Consider the following 21,055-nt stretch of genomic DNA (forward strand, 5'->3'; position numbering starts at 1 on the left):
AAAAGAATTAGTAAAATGTTAAATTCCTAACGTAACAACTAACATTCTACATATAATCTACTAGTTTCTTTCTTGAATCTTAACTGTGTATATATATACATATACATATATATATATATATATATATATATATATATATATATATATATATATATATATATATATATATATATATATATACTAGACAGACACTAGACACTGGCCAGACTTTAGGTCTGGCCAGTGTGTATATATATATATATATATATATATAGTGTATATAGTGTATATATATATATATATATATATATATATATATATATATATATATATATATATATACACACTGGCCTAGTATCTGTTTCCAGTATCTGTTAATCAACCAGCACATTAATATTACAGAGTAATTTGATACTTCGGTCAAAACACACTGTGCTTTCATGCTCTAAGCATTTGTTTAAACCTCTCAAAAGCAAAATCATACTACCAAGCCTGATTTTGTTTACTGAAAACAATATCACTAATTTATTTCACTGCTACAAAATAGAATAGCTACAAAATTCTAAATATGGCAATAAATATAAATGTAAGGTTAAGGCTATATATTTTTTCTTTTCCCAAGCTATTTTCGAGACAGTTCTTTCTTCATACAGGCCTTAAAGGAGGTGAACCTCTCCTCTCCTCGATATCCCTAGAAGTAAATAAGAAACAGAAGATGGAATCATTGTCAAAATATCAAAATATCAACAGAGCCTGCAAGTAAAAATAGTGTGTGTGTGTGTGTGTGTGTGTGTGTGTGTGTGTGTGTGTGTGGCTTTTTTACAAATGTAAAAAATGTAAATGGAACAATGGTGCTAAGGTCACTGAGTGCAACATTTAAAAAAAAAGAAGCACACACAATGATGTAGCTACAGCCACTAGATGGCAGAAAATCTTCAGGCAAATGGTCAACCACACTATAGAATACACATCTACACACATTATGCAACTGCACTAAAATACAAATCTTTATGTATTGATTTGGCATATTTTTCTTGATCTCTTTATGATAAAGCTGTTTGTAATTTCTCCCCCCAGGTTTGTCACATAAACAAATACAAAGAAAAAAGCACTAGACTGAATTGCCAGACCAAAAGTCCACTCATTCCGCTCACCATTATCAGGCACTAGACCTTTCTTTCATCAGGGCCTTCATTTGTATTATTTTACAAGTTAACTGGGTACTGTGAGGAATATTTATCATTACTCTTATATTTTAACCTTTTTATGCATAGATGATTTTGGCCAAGTAAAATAGGATTCTGTTTTGGATTACACAGATCCCAGGTCCTGGCTTAGCACTTGCTTTGCTTTCGGCTGTGTAATTTAAGATAAAGAAGAACATTCCTCTGGAGTGAAAAGCTTTAAACAAATGAGTTGTTTTATAGATTACCTAATAACAATAGTCATAATATAAGTATCATTATATACTCTTTAGCAAATGAACACAGTTGGAAATGTTTATTAAATGAGTGTAATATCTGTAGTTTGAAAAAAGAGATACGAAACGGGATAATATGCTAATCAAAATGCTTAAAAAGTCTAAGTGCTGATGGTGTTTTGGTCAAGGCTCAGTAGCTCCTTGGTAATCCTGAGCTATGAACCCTGTGGTGTCTCATTTGTTAGGGCTCTGGACGTCCAATCGGATGTTTGTGTGTTTTATCCCAATACTGTCAAGCTGCCACTGTTGGGCCTTTGAACAAGACCTTCAGAAACTTTCATCTCTATTGTAAATCAGAGAATTAACATAGAGTTTCAACAGCAGAATCAATGTTCTCAAATAGCAAGTGAAATACCTTCCTGACTGGTGCCTCAGACAGGAACCAAATGAACCCAAACATAATAACTTATTAACTAACAACGCTCTGCCCTCTTAGTCTGTATCACACGAGGCTACTGTTGTGTAGAATCTACATGTGTGATTTCCTCTACGTGGACATTTTTCAGTCAGATTGATTGGAAGTTTATAGCCCTGCTGTCAGCCAGGCTGCTGTAAAAGGAAGATAAACAGTGTTTAAACAGCCCCAGCTGTGGAGCGGCTAACCCTCTTGTCCCATTTACCCAGGATCCTCGATGCAGGCGGTCCTTCATGATGCCAATGAACTCCTTGTAGCTAAGTTGGTCATCGTGATCCACATCAAATATCTTGAAAACAATGTTCACAAGGTGCTGGGAGAGCTTTAAACCTGTGGCAACGTAAACTGCACGTGCAAACTCATCTGCAGGAAATAAAATGGATTATGTTTCAGCATACAACAGCTGCTCAAAGGCTTCACTTTAACCAAAAAGGGGCAACAAAAACAATGGACAAAACGGATAATGGTGGTATAGTGATGGTGGTATTTTTACCTTGTCCAATTGGTCGACTTGCATAGTTGTACATTTGCATGGCAATGGCAAAGTCTTCTAAGTTATTGAGGAACTGAAAGAATGACCTGAATTCCTCAAAATTGATTCCCTACAAGAAACCATAAATAAACATCGTCATATTTATTGCAGAATATTTAAACAATTCAGATTCTAAATTCTTAGTATTATATGTCCAAAAGCAAACGTTTGTTTTTTTTTGAAGAAACCTAGTAAAAAAAAGAAATCTACACAAAACCAGTGAGTGCCTGATATCAAAGGTGCTGTCTCTGGGAGAAAACTCATAAAAATAATGACTCTCCAACGTATGTCTCAACCCTGAGAATAATGTTGCCGATAACAAAAGCAGAGCTCTGAACAACACATTATCTATGCTAGACTTAACTCTCTCTCAATCAGAGGGAAACCTTAAGTATCTAAGGGACCTTGAAGCTGTCAGACAGATAACAGATCCAAAGACAGGAAATAACTTAGTCAAACAGTCAAAGTATACCCACCCAGGTCCTGTTCCAGGCCTATGACTCGAGCTGTCAGCACTCGGTTTTAAGGTCAAGCAGTCTGTAGATTTTTTTTTTGCCAAAGAAGATTAACCTGATTCTCATATAAACAATAACAAAGGGAATCTATCCAAAACACCTCAGGACTAGTGGATTACCGCCGACCAGTCTATTGAATTCCACTCATCCATTTTCAGTCACTAGGACCTTTTTCTTTCTGCAGTACCGTTCTCATGTCTGCTTTACAAATGAACTAATGACTAACATGTAATGCTTGGCTGTTGTTAGAAGTGGAACTACATAAAATATCACTTAACATGGTGATAAGACACACTTAATCATCAACAGGCATCTACCAACGGCCACCTCAAAAGGTGAACAAATTTTTCTATGCACGGTTGGTTTCAAACGGACAGAAATCAAAAACAGGGCTATTTTCTATTCGACTCAAGATAACACCCCAGCTGAGTATATCCATTGATTTCTGCTGTATAATTTACGCTCACTTGTGAACAGCGATGGAGCAATTCCTCAACAGGAAAAAGCTCTAAACAAAATAGTCTTTGGCCAATAATCATCATCAATATGCAGTTATGAATGAACACAGTGAGGAATGTTCAATATTGCAAAAAAAAAAAAAGAAGCATGTCTTTAGCTTGTTTAACAACTGTATTATGCATACTGACAAAATGAACAACCTTTAGACCGTTTAGATAAGGATAACTAAACAATTTTATAAGAGCTGTGGCATTCATAATACAAATGAACATTATTATTATTATTATTATTATTATTATTATTATTATTATTATTATTATTATTATTTAATAAATATGAGTTCATTTTGGTGGATATAAATGAGTGGTAATTATAGAAAGTGGCTGTTTTGTAATCTCCAGGTGTAGCAACCCTAACACTACTTTTAAAAAATCCAGGCATCGCAGGAGAGAGATACGTATAAACCTTTTTACCAGTACATTGGCTTTCCATTATGCAGAACGAATGGAAATCGAATTATTGGACAATTTTAATCGGTATAAAGAAATGAATTATTTTATCTCTGATATGTGTTATTAAAATTATACAGGAAACCATTGGCTTTCAGTGTGAGATTTTCTTTATCTCTGTTTAAATAACCTTACACAGAATTTTAGGTTTTGATAAGATATCACAATTGACATTGAGGAAATCATTTGATTTTTTGTAGCGTTTCCATTAAAATATTACCCCTAGTATGCTAGGTAAAAATAGAAATACTTAAAAATAATAATTAAAAAAATGACAAAACTACAAATACAAATAAAGATCTGAGTCTCCTGTCACATGAGACCTAAACCACTATTCTGGAATGTGACTCGATAAGGAAATTCACAGCAGAAATTCCATTTTTTTAATCTCTGGGAAAAAGTGTGCTGGTCCAGAAAGGTTACTGTATACTGTATGTGAGCAACATTGTGTTGGTAGATAGGTTAAGAAGAGAAGAAGCCTTTACCTTCTCATCAGGTATGCTCTGATGCACATTTTCCAGGTAGCTGCTGATGTTGTCCACAGTGGTGTATCGCAGAAGAATCCTGGCAAAGTCCTCCTCACTGATGGTGGTCATGCCTTTCGAATAGGCAAGGAACTCAATCTCAAGGACTTCTGTCTGCAGGTTATCCATGAATCTGCAAAGAAAAGAAGATACAGACACAGTGCTGAAAGGACATGCCACCACTAAATGAGTTGGACCCTTAAGTAAATGTCTAGGCCAGCTTCATGTGCTTCAAAAGGTGGTTCTTTTTTTCTTTATAGTAAAAGTACACTTAGGTCAGTGTTTTTATCTGATGTGATTTTATGACTCAGAAGAAATACAATCCATTAATTTACATCCATTGATATAAGGTGATATAAGTGCTACAACCAAACAGAAGGAACTGCATGATGTATATATGAAGAGCATAACAGAACTATTTCTTTACAGAATTATGAAAGGAAAATGATCCTTATCTTATTAGCTGTTTACCTGTAAAAGTCCTCAAAGTTCAGTTCAGTTTTCCCCTTTTTTCCAAAGAAATGCACCAACAGAGTTGTGTCAGCAATATTCTCTTGTACATGCTGTGAAGACAAAAGTTAAAGAAATTACTCAGAAAACTCTGATAGAGAAGGCAATCATGCCATAGCATGTGGTAGGTTTGGCAGAACAACACATCCATGGGTTAGGAAACCTTTCCACAGAAACGGAACAGAATTGTATACTGCATAAAGTGCATATCTTCTTAACAGAAGTCCGTGCCTCACATCCTTGCTTTTGACTCTCTGAACGTTGGGTGTTTAGTTATTTAGGAAGCTATTTATGAGGAGGTGATACATGCCAGATAGCAAACAGGGTCTCATGCAAAAAAGTAAATAAATAAAAAATCTGCACTTTAGTTTTATCAGTATTCTTTCCTTATAACCTGGATCTGTTGTTGATGATGAGGCTTTCCCTTTTAGCACAAGCAAGTCCCATTGCTGCAAAATATTCCAAAAACTAAACTGTAAGCACACTGACCTTACTAGTCACTAGATCGCAAAGCTCTTAGCAAGCAATTGTATACAGCATTTGAATGATAGATTTAAATGAAATTATTTCTGGTAGTGATCATGGTCTTTATAAAAAAAAAAAATCACTGCAATGGAATCTTAAACCATGTGGAAAATACATGAAAACTAAACTACAGAGAAGACAAAGATATTGATATGTACAAATAGAATCACATGTTTGTACCTCCACCAGATCTGAAAAGAGAACAATTCTTGCACCATGCTTCAGCATATCCCAGAAGCTTCTGGGTTCAAACCTTTGTTGTTCTTTTGTAAATGCCTGCATATCAAATGTATAGCTGTTAGCACCCTGGAAACAGTCATTCAACAATAAAATGACTGGAAAATACATAGTGTCACAAATTCACAGGCTTCCATGTTTAGACAGAAGGGAAAAAATGTTTGTAACTAAAACAATATTTAAAACCTTTTAACATCTATGACAAGGATCATGACAGGTTATAATTACTTTTTTGTCACCATGCAAACCATGCAATCCATGGAAAACATGCACCATTCCCAAATACAAAGAAAACAGTAAAAAATAGGTTAGTAGGCTGTTATTATGTTTACTGGTATCTGTGAAGATTAACACACAGCACAAATATGTATTCTCTGTTTTTTTTTTAAATCATCTCAGGTAAAATAATCATCGTGACAGTTCAGAAATAACAGAAACATCACAGAGCTTTAATGAACTCACAGCTACAAATCTGGTTACACACCGATGACTAAACAGTGCTCCAGTATAATATGTTAATACTAGGAACTATTTTTTTTATTTGATGATCATTGAGGGGTTACATTATGTACCCTTGTCTTTACAAAATCCTAGTTTTAATCGCACCATGAAAACAATCCTCAAAGGTCTGAATTTGTTTGGCTGTGTCTTAACAATTATTTACCCTTTGACTTGTGTGATTAGTGCTTGCGATGCCACGTCCCTGAACTTGAAGACTTGTGCTTTTGAAATGTTAGCTCATGTGCAGCAGCTTGGTTTGGCTCGTGATCTCAACATGATCTCATTCATCTTTTAGACTATTTTATTGACTTTTATTTATCTTTCTTTCAATCTGTAAGGCAACATATTTTCATGAAACAAACTGCTCTATAATGTTTATACTGTGCACATATTGGCTGTCTTGCATTACATTATAATCAGGAGTAGACCTCACAGATAGCCATTAAGACTAATTTATGTCAGGTGAATCCTAGGCACACATACAGTACTCTTAAACAAAAAATTTAAAAATACTAGTGTTCCTTGTCCGTGCTGAGACTGGTTTTCACTTCAATGTTAGCTATGACTGACACATGGCCCTTCATAGTTAGACTATTACAAAAAGGTAATCTGAGCTTGAATACCACTTTTCAAGTAACTGTAAAAATAAAACATGGGGGTCCAGGAGGAATGGTCTGTCTTTGGGTGAGGGCCTTTTAAGCGAGATCTGGGCAACCACGCCTCAACGAACGCCACCTGACAGTAGACGAGTAACATAAATCATCTGGTCTTCTTTTAGTGCTGTCGCAGACAATGGAAACATGTTTCAGATTGCATTTGGCTAAGATCCATTAGAACACATTGTCTTGCCTTTCTGAGGCAGAGCAGTGTATAAGGGTCACTTCCTTTGACTTTACCTAAATGTGACACAATTCTTGGTTAAAAAAAGACATCCCTCTAGACCTGTCAGAAAACCTCAATAATGATGAAGCAGGTCCAAGTTTGTTTTAAATATCTACCTCAACTCACTGTTCCTAGTACAAACATCACATCACAAAATTAACATACACCAATCTGTGTGACGGACACATTCATGCAGTACAACAGGCATGCAAAGACACAAGCCATGCAAACATTTACAGGTTTTTCTTTGTATTCAGATACATACAGCTTGGCTGACTGAACCTTGGTATCCATACAGTTCCACATTCTTGTAGATAACATGAAAGAAAATGAGAATACAGTTCTTCTAGCCATTTGTTAGCTTCCATAACATTTAATATTACATAGTGATCATGGATGAGTTGGTAGGTAATATTACTCCAATTGCTTGTTTAAACTTGGTTAACTTCTCAGCCTTTCAGCTGAATTGTGAACTGTGAAAGAATTTCTTGTTTCTCTTACCACTTGTGATGAGCTGCCAGTCTCTCCACCTCTTTTGTCATTTTTCTTACGAAATATTTCCTCTAGCTACAGGAGAAAAGTGTTTTATTTGACATTTGCTTATACACGTTGAGATAGTTAGATAAGAATAAACAAAGGGAAAACCTACCACCAAAAACTCCCTTTTGTCGACCATTTCATTGCCATCTGCATCAAACATGTTGAAAGCTATCTTAAATCCTGCCTGAGGCTCTAGACATTGACAAAAAAAAAAAATTAACATTGATGCAACCAGAATAGTATAACATTTAAATGTTTAAAAATTCATACCATTCATTGAATGCTCATTCATACTCACTTGTCAAAATGCAAAGAAGAAATAGATACTCTGTATATGAGATGATGCCTGAAAAATATATAATACATCATTCTTACGTTATATAAGATTAAGTATTAATTAATGTCTCTTGAACCCAGATTGTAATTAAACTAACTCAAAATCAAACTACCATCTGTCATTTCGAACACAACATCCCTCCTTAGCTATTGATAACATCTAAGGGGATTCCCTTCTTAACTCCTAATTGTTTTTTTTTTTTTTTTCACAAATAGAGACAGTTAAACTCCAGTAATCAGGCTGGCCACAAACCCAAACAAAAGCAGCCTGAGTGCCTGGCTCCTGGACCATCCTCTGTTTGTTTTCCTAGGTGTAAAACATTCTCAAGTGATCTGTTGCTGATTGGGCATGCTTGATGTGGGGTGTGTTCTTCTTTCAGGACTGCTAGTCCTTTTGTTGTGCAAGAAGCGAGAAAAGGAAGAACAACTGTCAGAATTCAGTCAGGGAGAGATTTAAGGAAAATTGTTGTGACCGTTGAAAGCATTCCCAAGCTTTTGTTTGCAGGCAGAGATAGTGACTCAAGCACAGATAGCTCAGGGTGACTGCTTTAAGGGTTGTGGGAAAGGATGTTAGTATACACACATTTTTTAACAAAGTGTTTAAATTAATCAATACCTAATACTTAACTCTCATTGGTTATCTTTACATTTTTTAAAACTGTATCTTTACATTTTTTAACACGGATTCTGTGCTTCTTTAGAAATTTATTTGAGTGATCACACTGGTCAAAAGTGCAAAGATTATCTGCCACTGCAGTAATGTTGCTGAATTTGTCTAAGAAACACATAAGAAGCTTTTTAAAAATCTGTTATTACATGATAAAACCTGACACATCTACCAGTAGCTGTTGTTGTAGCCTCAAACATGTGTGGCTTCATGTATTTTTGTAAATACATTGCTTTACTAGAGAAAGTGTATGTGATGTATGATGTAGGGTTTTTTTTCTAAGTGTACTGTACACTTTAAATCTTTATGTCTTAATCAGGACAAATCTTTACATGTCAAATGATATTCAAGGAACTCATTTTTTTATTTCATACAGAAAAACTGCCTAGTCTTCAAAGATGTCTTCGTGTATTTGTAGATTTGGATATGAATCGTATATTTTAACTGTACAAGCCAGCCACAATAAGACAGCTGAAGAGCCATCAAAGTAGGTTTGGGCCTGTTCTGTGTATGAAGGTTAAACGGTTTTGCAGACATCCAGACAAGAACCAGCTTCAGTCTTGCAGGAAGAAACTGAACCCATATGCTTGAGAAAATTTTGTCAGAAATACAAACATTCTCAGAAATGATTCACACAAAGTGTCAGTGTAAGCAATGTAATCCAATGCCATTCTTAGAATTCATACTATCGTCCATGATGGGGAGCTGTCAGAGGGACAAGTCTCAACACTGCAGAGTTCGAACAGATCTCCTCGATGTCTGACACAAGCTTTGTTTATAGATCAAGTCATTGTCTTGTAAAAGACATTTTAAAACTTACATGTAAAGCGGTAAAGTGTTCCTTCATACTTTAAAATGGCAGTATCTATCTATCTATCTATCTATCTATCTATCTATCTATCTATCTATCTATCTATCTATCTATCTATCTATCTATCTGTCTGTCTGTCTGTCTGTCTATCTATCTATCTATCTATCTATCTATCTATCTATCAAGAAAGACAAACAGACAGACAGACAGACAGATAGATAGATAGATTGGTCAGGCGAGGACAGACGTATGTTGCAGATTTGGATACCATGTCTTCATGGATCTCACTTTGTGTCCAGAGGCTAATGCTAGATTAGGTTTGGACCTCTTTATTCAGATTAAGGGAAAATATAATTCTACAGCATACAAAGATTTATACTTTAGGACAACAGTTTGTAGTGTGATGGTCATGGTGTCTACATAGTTTTAGCCATATTATGTAGATACTTTACTGTGCAAAAGTCTCATGTACCAAACTAATTTTGTTAAAGATGATTATTTCATAACTTCTGCATTATTAAGTCTGAACGAAACCATTTTATATCTTTTATTATATACAGAAATTTAACAAAGAAATATTTCAGAGAAATGTTTGTTTTTAAACATATTATGTAACTTTTTAGACAAAAATCTAATGAAGGCTGCTGGATTTTGTAAACAATATTTGGAACAGTAAATGTGACAGATGGAGACTCAAGTAACCATTAACAGCTGATTTATTTACAACACTGCACAAATCATACCTGAGACAACTAATCAAAAAAGGGCAAAGGGTTGTCAGAACAAATATTTCATTTTTCATTTTTTTGCACTTATATAGTATTTTTATGCATTATGCTGTTGCCACACGATTGATTGATAAACAGTGATCATGTTCATTTTCAGGGGCTTGCAGCGATCATTGCCTGATCAGGATTGCAGTACTTTAAATTGTTCTACTAGTTAATTGTTATGTTTATATGTGTTTATTCTAAACAAATATGGGCTGACAAAAATGTAGAGGCAGAATCCACACACTATGATGACACTGCTGCCATTTCTACTTCTTACAGAAGGAATCAATTACAAGCATGTTCATAGAACAGATAACATAACAGATACAAATTAAATTAAACGTTTAAATAAAATTTTAGGGGGCACGGTGGCTTAGTGGTTAGCACGTTCGCCTCACACCTCCAGGGTCGGGGTTCGATTCCCGCCTCCGCCTTGTGTGTGTGGAGTTTGCATGTTCTCCCCGTGCCTCGGGGGTTTCCTCCGGGTACTCCGGTTTCCTCCCCCGGTCCAAAGACATGCATGGTAGGTTGATTGGCATCTCTGGAAAAATTGTCCGTAGTGTGTGATTGCGTGAGTGAATGAGAGTGTGTGTGTGCCCTGCGATGGGTTGGCACTCCGTCCAGGGTGTATCCTGCCTTGATGCCCAATGACGCCTGAGATAGGCACAGGCTCCCCGTGACCCGAGGTAGTTCGGATAAGCGGTAGAAAATGAATGAATGAATGAAATAAAATTTTAGAAATCTCGTATACAATTGAGAGCTTTTTTTTGCCAAATTCATTACTGAGATTTATTAATGAATAGAATTTAATTAATTATTTAATGTTTTTTAATTAAATTAATTAATGTATCAGTGGCCTCATGTAAACATTTGCAGCGTATCAATAGTATCAAGCACAGTTAATGTATATAAGGAAATTGGACTTAGACTTTACCAATTGGCAAACCATTTCTTCATGGAACTCACTTTTTGCAAAGGGGCAACATAAATCCACTGCACAAAAAGTAATTCTAGACAGTTGTGTTCCTCTAAGATTATGGTAAAAGTTTGATGACGGTTGAGAAATATATTTATATATAAAATAATAAAATATATAAAATATATTTGGTTGTAAATAATGTCATGAGGCGATAAATATTTTTTCATTCACCAATTCGAGATTCACAAATCTTCACAACTTTACTCAATATACATATTATGAAAGAATATTACATTCATCATTAGATGTCCATCTCCACACTACTCTAAGAAGACTCCACAATTCTCCTGTTCAATGAATCTACATCCACTACTATCTGTTATGTGACTCACTTACTGAGATCACTGCTAACAGTGGATCAAATAGCATGTAAAAAATTGTGAAGCAAAAATTATATTGCTTAAAAAATTCTGGTCAAACTGGATTACAAAATAAACTTTTTAAAAAAAGACAGCAGCTTACTTAGTAAATAATCTATCTGATTTATTTTTTAAAACTGCCTTACTGAGATTACTTCAGTAGCTCACAGTAATCATATACAAACCTTTTTTTGATTTCAACTACAGCATGACAACTCAGACCCTCAGGTATAAAGGCTGTTTAAGCACTTACTAATCAATTCACTTGAGTTATAAATGCTTTCCAAATCTCTGTGTACATTTGCTCAGCCTTCAAAATGTAAATGTGAATATCCTTAGGAGAACAAACATATACAAGTATTTACGTGTTGTGAATCTTCACCTTTTTCATTTAAATTCCTGAAAAGCCTGGATGATCCTTTCCAAACAGGAGGTGTATCTGAGAGAATCTTATCTAAATCCTTCAAAAAGAAATGAACATTCAAATAATCTGTTAATGAAATAGAAAAATTCAGAATAATACCACTACATTTTATCATACCTGTCTTGTCAGGGCTCGCCAAAACCTTTTTTCTAGAAAGAAACAAATAATAGAATTGTATACATTTCTACACAAAAAAAAGAGTTTAATGAATCTAAATCTACCTTAACATGGTATGCAAACATGGTTTAATGTAGTAACATTTTTTGTCTAAATATTAGTCTAGTTAACATTATCACAAGAGATTCACACAATCCAATCTTACTGGATAATGCTGTAAACTCAATTCTGAAGGGATAGCAAGGCTGTGTTGTTGAGATCCACCCAAGGGGTCATAAAATGGATGACTGAGTTCATGCATTTGTCCTCTCTCAGCACTGCAACTACAAACATGAAGCTGTTCTCCATGCCACTGCAAAATCTTTCAAAATTATTGACCCTGCACCAAAATGCAGGTGCATTTTCTGCTTCTCAAAGCACTAGGGTTCAAAGCACTAAAAGAACACTGCAATATGCCCATAAACATAAATCCATATCACAAATATTATGTTAAAAAAAATAAGTGTAACGCAATAGCAAATATAAAACAAAACCACCAATTAATATAGTTACTTAGAGTGTTGTACAGTATATACTGTTTGCTTAATTCAATTCTTTATGCTTAGACATTCTATGCTCAGGCTTTCACAAATATGCTGTTACAGCACACTACCTTTATAGCCATGACATAAAACCATAAACACCATAATGCCTTTTTGCTGAGCATGTGCCTTTAGCCATAATGTGGCTGACACAGTGAAGCAATGTGCATCCTTTAGATTACAGAATTATAGATTTTAGTCTGGATATACCAAGCACTCTCAGGCAGGAAAATACACAGGGCAGAACTGTATAAAGTTTAAAACTATTAGTTGCCTTTTTCTACCTAAGCCTGAGGACACATAAATTCCAAGCTAGTCTACATCAACCTAGCCAACATCTCACCAGAAGCAATTTTGAAACCATACACAGTCCTTGATTCAGACCCAAGTCAGGGCCAACCAGTCTGGTTTTCTCTCAACCCCAGAAACTGGACTAGACAAAGTCAGTGGCTTTCTAATATTACAATAGTGTTTAAATCCACAGTGTGAAAGAACCAATCAGGGTGGAGCCCTAAGAGGAGTTAAAATATCCCAGGTATAACCTTTCTTCAATAATATAAAAATGCCACTGTATAACAGCATCTAACAATAGTGTATAATAACATGTGTACAATAGAGTTCCTAAATAAATGTAATCAAGATCAAAACTACCAACCACACCTGTCTTGATGTGAATTTCCACCACAGGTAGGTGCCTTCAGAAAGATGCCATAGAGCTCAAATCCCTTTGGGAATGGATTTTATAGGGTTTTCCTATCAGTCCTTAAATAAAATAGTGATGGAGATAGCTATCCAAATACAGATAATATGGCTTCCTATATAATGACCAGTCATCATGACCTTTCAAGCATCACCTGTGTGGTTTTCTTGTATGAAACATATCTAGTTGATTTCAGTTACATTCAGTCAGTAAGACAAATAAGGTTTCACATTATTTCAATCAATGGTCTCTTCTAAGTGCTAAGGTGTACATTTTTAAAAGTCTACAGTTTTAAGACTGTAAATTCTGTGTGAGTAGTAATTTTTTGTGCTTACTCTTTGGCTCACTCATTGTAACCGACTCAATGAAGTCCAGTGGTGTCATGTAAAGCTGCCCTTCATACTCCATTGAACTGAACAGACGAAATCTGTGCTCATGAGCTGACATTCCAATTTCTTCATCATCAGCTGCTATCTTCGTCTACAATTTAAAAAAAAACCAAAACAACAACCTCAGATTAAAATCTAGTCATCAAAACAATAGACATAATGGTGAGATGTTTATGAATGTGTAATTCTGAATTCATGCCAAATTTATATGAGGTTAGATTGTATCTGCGTGCCTCTAAGACTTATCATACAATAATTAACACACCCAAATACGGATCAATTCTTAATGTTTACCAAGAAAGAGGAACCATATTGTGGCTCATTTACACTGAGCCTGAGCTCACAAGGACAGAGTTAATGTCTTTTCCAGGTGGCAGGCATCCAGGCCTACTGGGCACTAGGCAAACACCATGGGAAGGTGTGCCTATGCTACTTATTATCCACATCAAATGTCAGCTTTGCTGCCAAGGCTCAGTGTCCTGTTACCTCAGCCCTGTATTCCTGCATCTCAGTTCAAAAGTTAAGGTTATGTCCAGTGCCCTTATCCCACCTCAAGATAAGAGACCCAAGAAATAAATAAGCACAATGTAAGTGCAATTGCAATATATTAGCCACAACCAACAAGAACAAAACCTGTATGGTTTAATGATCCAACAAATCAGTGATGGTTCTTTTGACAGCAGTCCCCCACAGATTACTGCTGTACCAACTTGTCAGAGACACTTGTGCCAAGAATATGACTAGAGCACAGCCTTGTCTTTTCATTCTTCTCTAAGCACAGTAAGGACTAAGCCAGTAGTTCTCTTTAGAGCTTTTACCAGACTCTTTTCTTGTGCTGTTTCACAAACAACATTTAAGAACAAATGAAGAACACTCTAGTGTTCTCAGAGTGAAGTGTTTTGGAAGCCTCTCAGCTGTTGTGTTTCTCTTAAGCATTATTACATGTGAACAACAATAAAAACCCTTAAGATTTTTAGATGTAACCTTACTTTCAATAAGTGTATAAACCCTAATGGTGCATATTCAACACAGGCCTTTTTGTTGCACATAGTAATCCACTAAGCAGTTAAATAAATGTGTTTGAAGGTGACATTTTATGCATGAGTAAATGTCTCCTTGGCTATGTACATCCTATTCGAGGGCGGAGATTTCGATTTCAAAAATTGGATTTCCTTGTTTTCAGCACCTCTGTATAGTGGAGAGCGTCAGTGATATAAGTCCCGAGAGAACGGCTTGTTTACTTGATCACACTGTAATGAGCATGTAATCACGTGCGTTAAATATAAAAAGGTGCCCTTTTCCAGATTTTCTACTCCGTACCTTTTCTCTCGCAAACACAACCGGGACTGCGTGGATCATCTTCGTTGTGTCGACTCCTTTCATTGGGCAGTGGTGACACACAGCTATTCCTCCTACCGCGATGCACAGCCCTGTTACAACCCGTCGCGTGGAGATTTTCCATTTGAACGATTGAGTTGTGCACAAATAAACGCCAGCACCGTTTTTACAAGCGTTTATTGTGTTTATTAGCGTGTTCAACCGGCGTGCGGCCGCCGCCATTATTACAGTGTCACAGTGGTCATTGTGAAGCGACTCCTCGCGAGATGTGCTCGTGGATTTAGCCCAGTCCAATCAACCGCGCACATTCAGAGTCAAATAAATAAGGCAGGTGATACGCTTCATTTCCAGTATTTCTTACTATTGTTGAAGGCTTAAGAGATGGGTGCAATGCATTTGCACTTTTCAGGTTTTCATTTAAAATATATGTTCTACCTACGGACTGGGTATTTGGAGATGCTGTGATTTTGTAGCGTCCTGTTTACAAACGCAACTCACCTTTCGGGCTTATACACACACACACACACACACACACACACACACACACACAGGGAGAGAGAAAGAGAATGAGAGAGAGAGAGAGAGAGAGAGAGAGAGAGAGAGAGAGAGAGAGAGAGAGAGAGAGAGAGAGAGATGCACATAAGCATAGACACGTTAAGTGCGAAGAGGAAACGCTGTGGTAAGGCAGGTCTCCAATGTCAGCACCTCCCACCAGAGCCCTCCTGCCCCGCTGTGCACCTGCCCTGTGCTCACACAGCATAAACCACTTCCAGCGATCACGCACACACCCACAGCACCAAAGACACACGCACACACCTTAAACCAGAAGTGGGGCTGCTGTGAGTTTTGCCCTAGAGGTGCGTCGGATTTAACAGTTGCCGGACTAAATAGGTTACTTCCTATTGGATATAATTCATATTAAGCAAGAGGTGTCATATCAAATGCATGGAATTAATTTGAAAGTGAATAATTTCGTGTGCAACTGACAGTTTAACCGCAGTTTAATTAAATTTCCTCATCGGTGGATATTTTGCATCTGGTGAAGTCTGCCGCGGAGTATTAAAATTGCATCTATGCTTCTTGCCCTGCACACGGAAACTGTTGAATCGTTGACTTGCGCGCTATTCTGAGGCTGTGGGCCGCATGGATCGTATGACCGCGTGGCTTTAGGGGTTTTGTGCTCGGCTCGAGGGATGGCGGAGGTGGGCGCGCTGCTGCAGGGCGCGGAGGGCGCGGGAGCCACGAGCTCGCTCCTGTTTCTGCCGCCGCTCGCCGAGACTCTCGCGCTGCTCGGAGATCAACGGTTTCCGGCCGAATGGCTGTCCCGCAGCTCACCGGCCGACCTGGTGCACTTAAAGGGCATCCTGAGGAGGAGACAGCTTTATTGCAGAACCGGTTTCCACCTGGAAATCCTACCGGACGGCACAGTGCAGGGCACGAGGAAAGACCACAGCCGGTTCGGTAAGGGAAGAGCTATATATTTTTAATCATAACAATAAAAGTATTCATATTCCATAACATTACAATCTATCATGTCCATTTATTCTACATATTGCTTATACAGAATTTGCATGCATTGCCTATACTTTTATAATTATGTATTGCACTGCAGTAATGCACAAGTATATTATAACACCTGTGTATCATTGAAAATTTGACCAACTTTATAATTTAAACAGAGGCAGTGTATAGTAATCATGCGTAGCTGGTATTTCAGAACAGCTTACTCACAATGTGTGACTACACTGTGGGCTTAGACTGCAGAGTACGTACTTAGAACAATTGATTTATTCTTCTCCAGGTATTTTGGAATTCATAAGCCTTGCAGTTGGATTAATCAGCATCCGAGGAGTGGACAGTGGCCTCTACCTTGGAATGAATGACAAGGGGGAACTTTATGGCTCTGTAAGTATTCCTTAGTTGGTTTAGGTGAATAGTTCCAAGTTCAGTTTGTGTGTGTGTGTGTGCATGTGTTTGTGTGTTTGCATGTGTTTGTGTGTGCACGTGTGTGTGTGTGTGTGTGTGTGAGAGAGAGAGAGAGAGAGAGAGAGAGAGAGAGAGTGAGAGAGAGAGAGAGAGATATTCCAGGTCAAAAAAGAAATGTGAAAAAAATAACAGCTTGATTCTTCTACATGTATTAAAGGTTCTGCATATTTGTACTAGGGCTTTATATAAGGGTTCATTTTTCTGCCTTTCATTACCTTGCAGGAGAAACTGACAGCTGAATGTGTCTTCCGGGAACAGTTTGAAGAGAACTGGTACAACACCTATTCCTCCAACCTCTACAAACATGGAGAGAAAGGAGCACGCTACTATGTGGCCCTCAACAAGGATGGAACACCACGAGATGGGACAAAGTCAAGGCGACATCAGAAGTTCACACATTTTCTCCCTAGGCCAGTAGACCCTGATAAAGTACCTGAACTTTACAAAGAAGTTTTAGGACACAGTTGAGACAAGCAGCTTGGTGTCTGAAGAGGAATAGGCCTGTTAAGCCCTGTTCTAATCAAAGGAACAGAGGATATGGATGGCATCTAGTAACCAAGATACACTCGCCAGTGCCACAAAGATGACATGGGTTATTGCGTCAGGAAGCACAGACCAGAAATTATGGTAAAGTGCTCAGTCCTGGTCATTTTTCGAAGTGCTACTAGATACAGAAGGTGTCCCAAAGTCCATGGGTCTAACTAAAACTACTTAGCAATAGGCCTGCTGCTGAAGAGTAAGAAGAGGAAAGGACATTTATATGACAAGTCCTTTAGTTGGTTTATTATTGACTGGCTTTGGAGTAAACTGAAGGAACACTACTTATGTGATGTGCTGATATGTCAAGATTGAAAGCTGTGGAGAACAGAACACATAAGCAGGATATTATTTATACAGTTCACACTACATATATTTATTTTATGTATTTATTTATTTGATAATATATATATTTTTACATCTAAATGTAGACTTATCTAATTAGATACACTATAGAAGGTGCCTTAAGCTTGCATAAAATCAGATGTGCTCATAGAAATATGACTTTATATTCTCACTATGATATAAGTACACTTGTGCATTTTCTTTTCAGACATATGTAAAATGGTTGATATTTCTATATCTATATCAATATGATTTCAAGAAGGTTCAAAACAATTTTGTGTCAATTCACTATAACACCAAGAACAGCAAATCAAAATGTTCTTTTTTATAGGATAGTTTTTAAAATGCACGTACATTATATAATCTTCCCAAGATTTTATCTGTTTAGAAACATGTCATCGATAAATTACTTGAAATGTTACAGATATAAAAATAGAAATGTTCCCTTTTTGTTTGCTTTCTGTGACCCTAGTTATTCTATGAACAGAATGTCCAGCACTCATCAACTTCAAAGCTCCTTTTAGAGACCTTCTCATGTAACAACCTCCCAATGACAAGATCAGGGTGAAATAAAAACTCAACCTTAGCTGCAGTCTAGTGGTTTGGCAGTCTTGTACAAAAGGGGTCAACCTGATAAGTATTAAGCCGTCTCTGCTGACTATTTCAGAACAAAAAAGCTTAATATAACCAGTTAAGCACATATCAGTAACAAATGGTGTCTTACTGAAATATTAATCATGAAAGGTAATCATTTGTTTGGTCAGTTTTTTATTATATCTGTGACATATGGTTTTATCTGTATTGTCTGAGAATAACATAAATTGTCTGTAACTGCAATTAAACCAACTGTCACTTAGACAATATGAGATTCTAATACCTGAGGCTCACCTTTTTCTTACTGTGTTTGAATGGCTCAATGAGCAATTTCCACAACAATGAGCAAAAAAGCATATCAAGCTACAGTTTCCGTAATGCTTGGATGAATATTTGTGTCGAAGCATGAAAGCTGTGCTGTGTGATCTCAGCATCTCTGTGATGGTGAGCCAGAGGCTGTCATGACAGGGGAGTCGACATGGTGCCAACCTTTATGTGATACTGTGGGATTTTCCCCTGTAAAAAAACTTATAACAAGGATCAGTGTATGGAGGCGAGAAAGAGACAGAGGGTAGAAACAAAGAGAGGTTCACACTATAGGGCCCTAAATGGGCAAATATTTCTGACAATAAAGTTCTACAGCTATTTATAAAGGTTTGACTGTCAGGTATTATAAATTATTTTTAACAGTATCATCTACAGTCTATACACCCAAGTACCCTTTTTCTAGTATGCATGTTAATATTTATAACAAAGGATCATCTTTTATTTCATTGCAATCATCTTTCATTTTTGTACCATATTGTATGGTACAAATATAATGTACCATATTGCTTTGTGTGTCTGGGTGTAACAGAAACTATCATATTAAAAATTCAAATGTTGAGGTATTCGATTCCAGCTTGTCAGATGGGTAACATTTCTCCAAATGTCCAGAAAAAGGTCCAGCTGGGCAAGAACTCAGCTAAAGCTGGGAGTAAATTTATCATGTTTGATACCTGATGCTATGAAATACTTTTTGGCACTTGTTAACCCGGTGTTTTGGAGTCTGTCTGGAATGAAAATGATGCCTTTGTCCCTGTAGCAGGTGGTCCAAGGCACTTTACAGCCAACATTTAAATCCTTCATTCATGCCCTCGCTTAGGCCTAACTCATGCACTTAATGGATGCGCCCTTATTTTCATCACTTCAGATGTGGCCCAAAAGAGGTCTGAAGGAAATCCAATCAGAGGTGTATGTGTGTGTGTGTGTGTGTGTGTGTGTGTGTGTGTCTCTCTCTCTCTCTCTCTCTCTCTCTCTCTCTATCTATCTATCTGTCTGTTTTCTGTTTTCTCTATCTTAGCACTTTAGTCACAGTGCAGGTGTTCCTCTTAACATTCTCCTGTGTTTGTCAGCTGTGAATATGAGGAGGGTGTGCACACAGGCACATGGAAATGCATGACTTTGTTGTCTGTCCGGATTACAATAAAGTATAATTCATATTTTTGCAGACTGACCACGGAAGAGCCCTGGGCATGGGACTAATACTCACCTGCTGATTTAAGCAGTAGATTCTTCTAAAGATAGGTATCTGTTTGCATAAGGGTGGTGTCTGACAATACACACAGCAAGTATTTATTTAAAGCCCTTTAAGAGTAAATTACCTCCTTAAAACCAAAGTACAATGCAATCCTGTTTACATGGCTTAGCACAGAACACTGTTGGCCTGCTGATTTGGTTAGGAAATTCATAACATATATTCAAGACAATAAAGGGATTACTTAAATACAGAAAAGAGTGATTCTTCACTATGCCTTGTACATCAAATGTCATATATGTTTTTGGCATATCATGCTTGAGCTTTTTTATACCGCTATATTTATGTATTTAAGCTCAGTATATTTATTTTTCTTGACTTTAATGATGTCAGGTGCATTGGGAGTGTTCCATCTGTTATTTTCATTGCTATGGAGACCTTAGTAAGATGTATAGCATCCAGCCAATGGTTGCATGTTTTGGAAAACCTCTGGAGCGCCTATGGTTAGAAACCATTGATAAACACTTCTGGTGTTGCTACATTTAATGAATGTTGATTTGGTCAAAATTGTGAAAGTGTAATTTCATTAATTTCATTAATTCAGTAATTTCACCTTTTTAGTCACATGTAAAAACTTTAACACATATGCACATATATATATATATATATTTGTATACATGCACATTTGTATATACTGTTTGTACATACACATACATACATACATACATACATACATACATACATACATACATACATACATACATACATACATACATACATACATACATACATGCATACATATATACATTAATATATACATACATGCATATATACATACATACACACATGCATGCATTTATACAAGCAATTTAGAAAGAAAACATCAAAACATTAGAGAAAACCCAAATAGCCATGTTTTGAGTTTCTCCCTGTAGACACACAGTACCTCAGGCAATGTGCTTTATTTCTTGAAATGGATAATCCTTCACCACTTT

At 36.6% G+C, this 21,055-nt stretch overlaps 2 protein-coding genes across 2 annotated transcripts; one reads left to right on the top strand and one right to left on the bottom strand.

The window, feature by feature from the left end:
* Positions 1 to 417: 417 nt before the first annotated feature.
* On the bottom strand, positions 418 to 15,310 carry micu3b (mitochondrial calcium uptake family, member 3b). Its single transcript, XM_060884526.1, has 14 exons — positions 15,065 to 15,310; positions 13,691 to 13,835; positions 12,075 to 12,106; positions 11,916 to 11,994; positions 7,907 to 7,954; positions 7,718 to 7,800; positions 7,570 to 7,635; positions 7,334 to 7,375; positions 5,629 to 5,724; positions 4,885 to 4,976; positions 4,375 to 4,546; positions 2,368 to 2,476; positions 2,080 to 2,237; positions 418 to 670 (listed from the first exon to the last, which is right to left on the bottom strand). The coding sequence occupies exons 1-14, from the start codon at positions 15,302 to 15,304 to the stop codon at positions 602 to 604; spliced, it is 1,431 nt and encodes a 476-aa protein (XP_060740509.1). The 5' UTR covers positions 15,305 to 15,310; the 3' UTR covers positions 418 to 601.
* Positions 15,311 to 15,885: 575 nt separating this feature from the next.
* fgf20b (fibroblast growth factor 20b) lies at positions 15,886 to 18,127 on the top strand. The gene is made up of 3 exons (XM_060885296.1): positions 15,886 to 16,543; positions 16,884 to 16,987; positions 17,291 to 18,127. The coding sequence occupies exons 1-3, from the start codon at positions 16,276 to 16,278 to the stop codon at positions 17,534 to 17,536; spliced, it is 618 nt and encodes a 205-aa protein (XP_060741279.1). The 5' UTR covers positions 15,886 to 16,275; the 3' UTR covers positions 17,537 to 18,127.
* The last annotated feature ends 2,928 nt before the right edge of the window (positions 18,128 to 21,055 follow it).

This window comes from Tachysurus vachellii, chromosome 13 (genome assembly GCF_030014155.1).
Source record: "Tachysurus vachellii isolate PV-2020 chromosome 13, HZAU_Pvac_v1, whole genome shotgun sequence".
NCBI lineage: Eukaryota > Metazoa > Chordata > Actinopteri > Siluriformes > Bagridae > Tachysurus > Tachysurus vachellii.

Excerpts from the sequence above, each read along its gene's own strand:
- micu3b (XM_060884526.1), bottom strand. The coding sequence starts at position 15,304 with ATGGCGGCGGCCGCACGCCGGTTGAACACGCTAATAAACACAATAAAC. Across the intron at positions 12,107-13,690 it reads TACAATGAGTGAGCCAAAGA|AAAAAAGGTTTTGGCGAGCC; the intron begins GTAAGCACAAAA and ends GTTTCTTTCTAG. Across the intron at positions 2,477-4,374 it reads AGAGCATACCTGATGAGAAG|GGAATCAATTTTGAGGAATT; the intron begins GTAAAGGCTTCT and ends GGTTTCTTGTAG.
- fgf20b (XM_060885296.1), top strand. The coding sequence starts at position 16,276 with ATGGCGGAGGTGGGCGCGCTGCTGCAGGGCGCGGAGGGCGCGGGAGCC. Across the intron at positions 16,544-16,883 it reads GAAAGACCACAGCCGGTTCG|GTATTTTGGAATTCATAAGC; the intron begins GTAAGGGAAGAG and ends ATTCTTCTCCAG. Across the intron at positions 16,988-17,290 it reads AGGGGGAACTTTATGGCTCT|GAGAAACTGACAGCTGAATG; the intron begins GTAAGTATTCCT and ends ATTACCTTGCAG.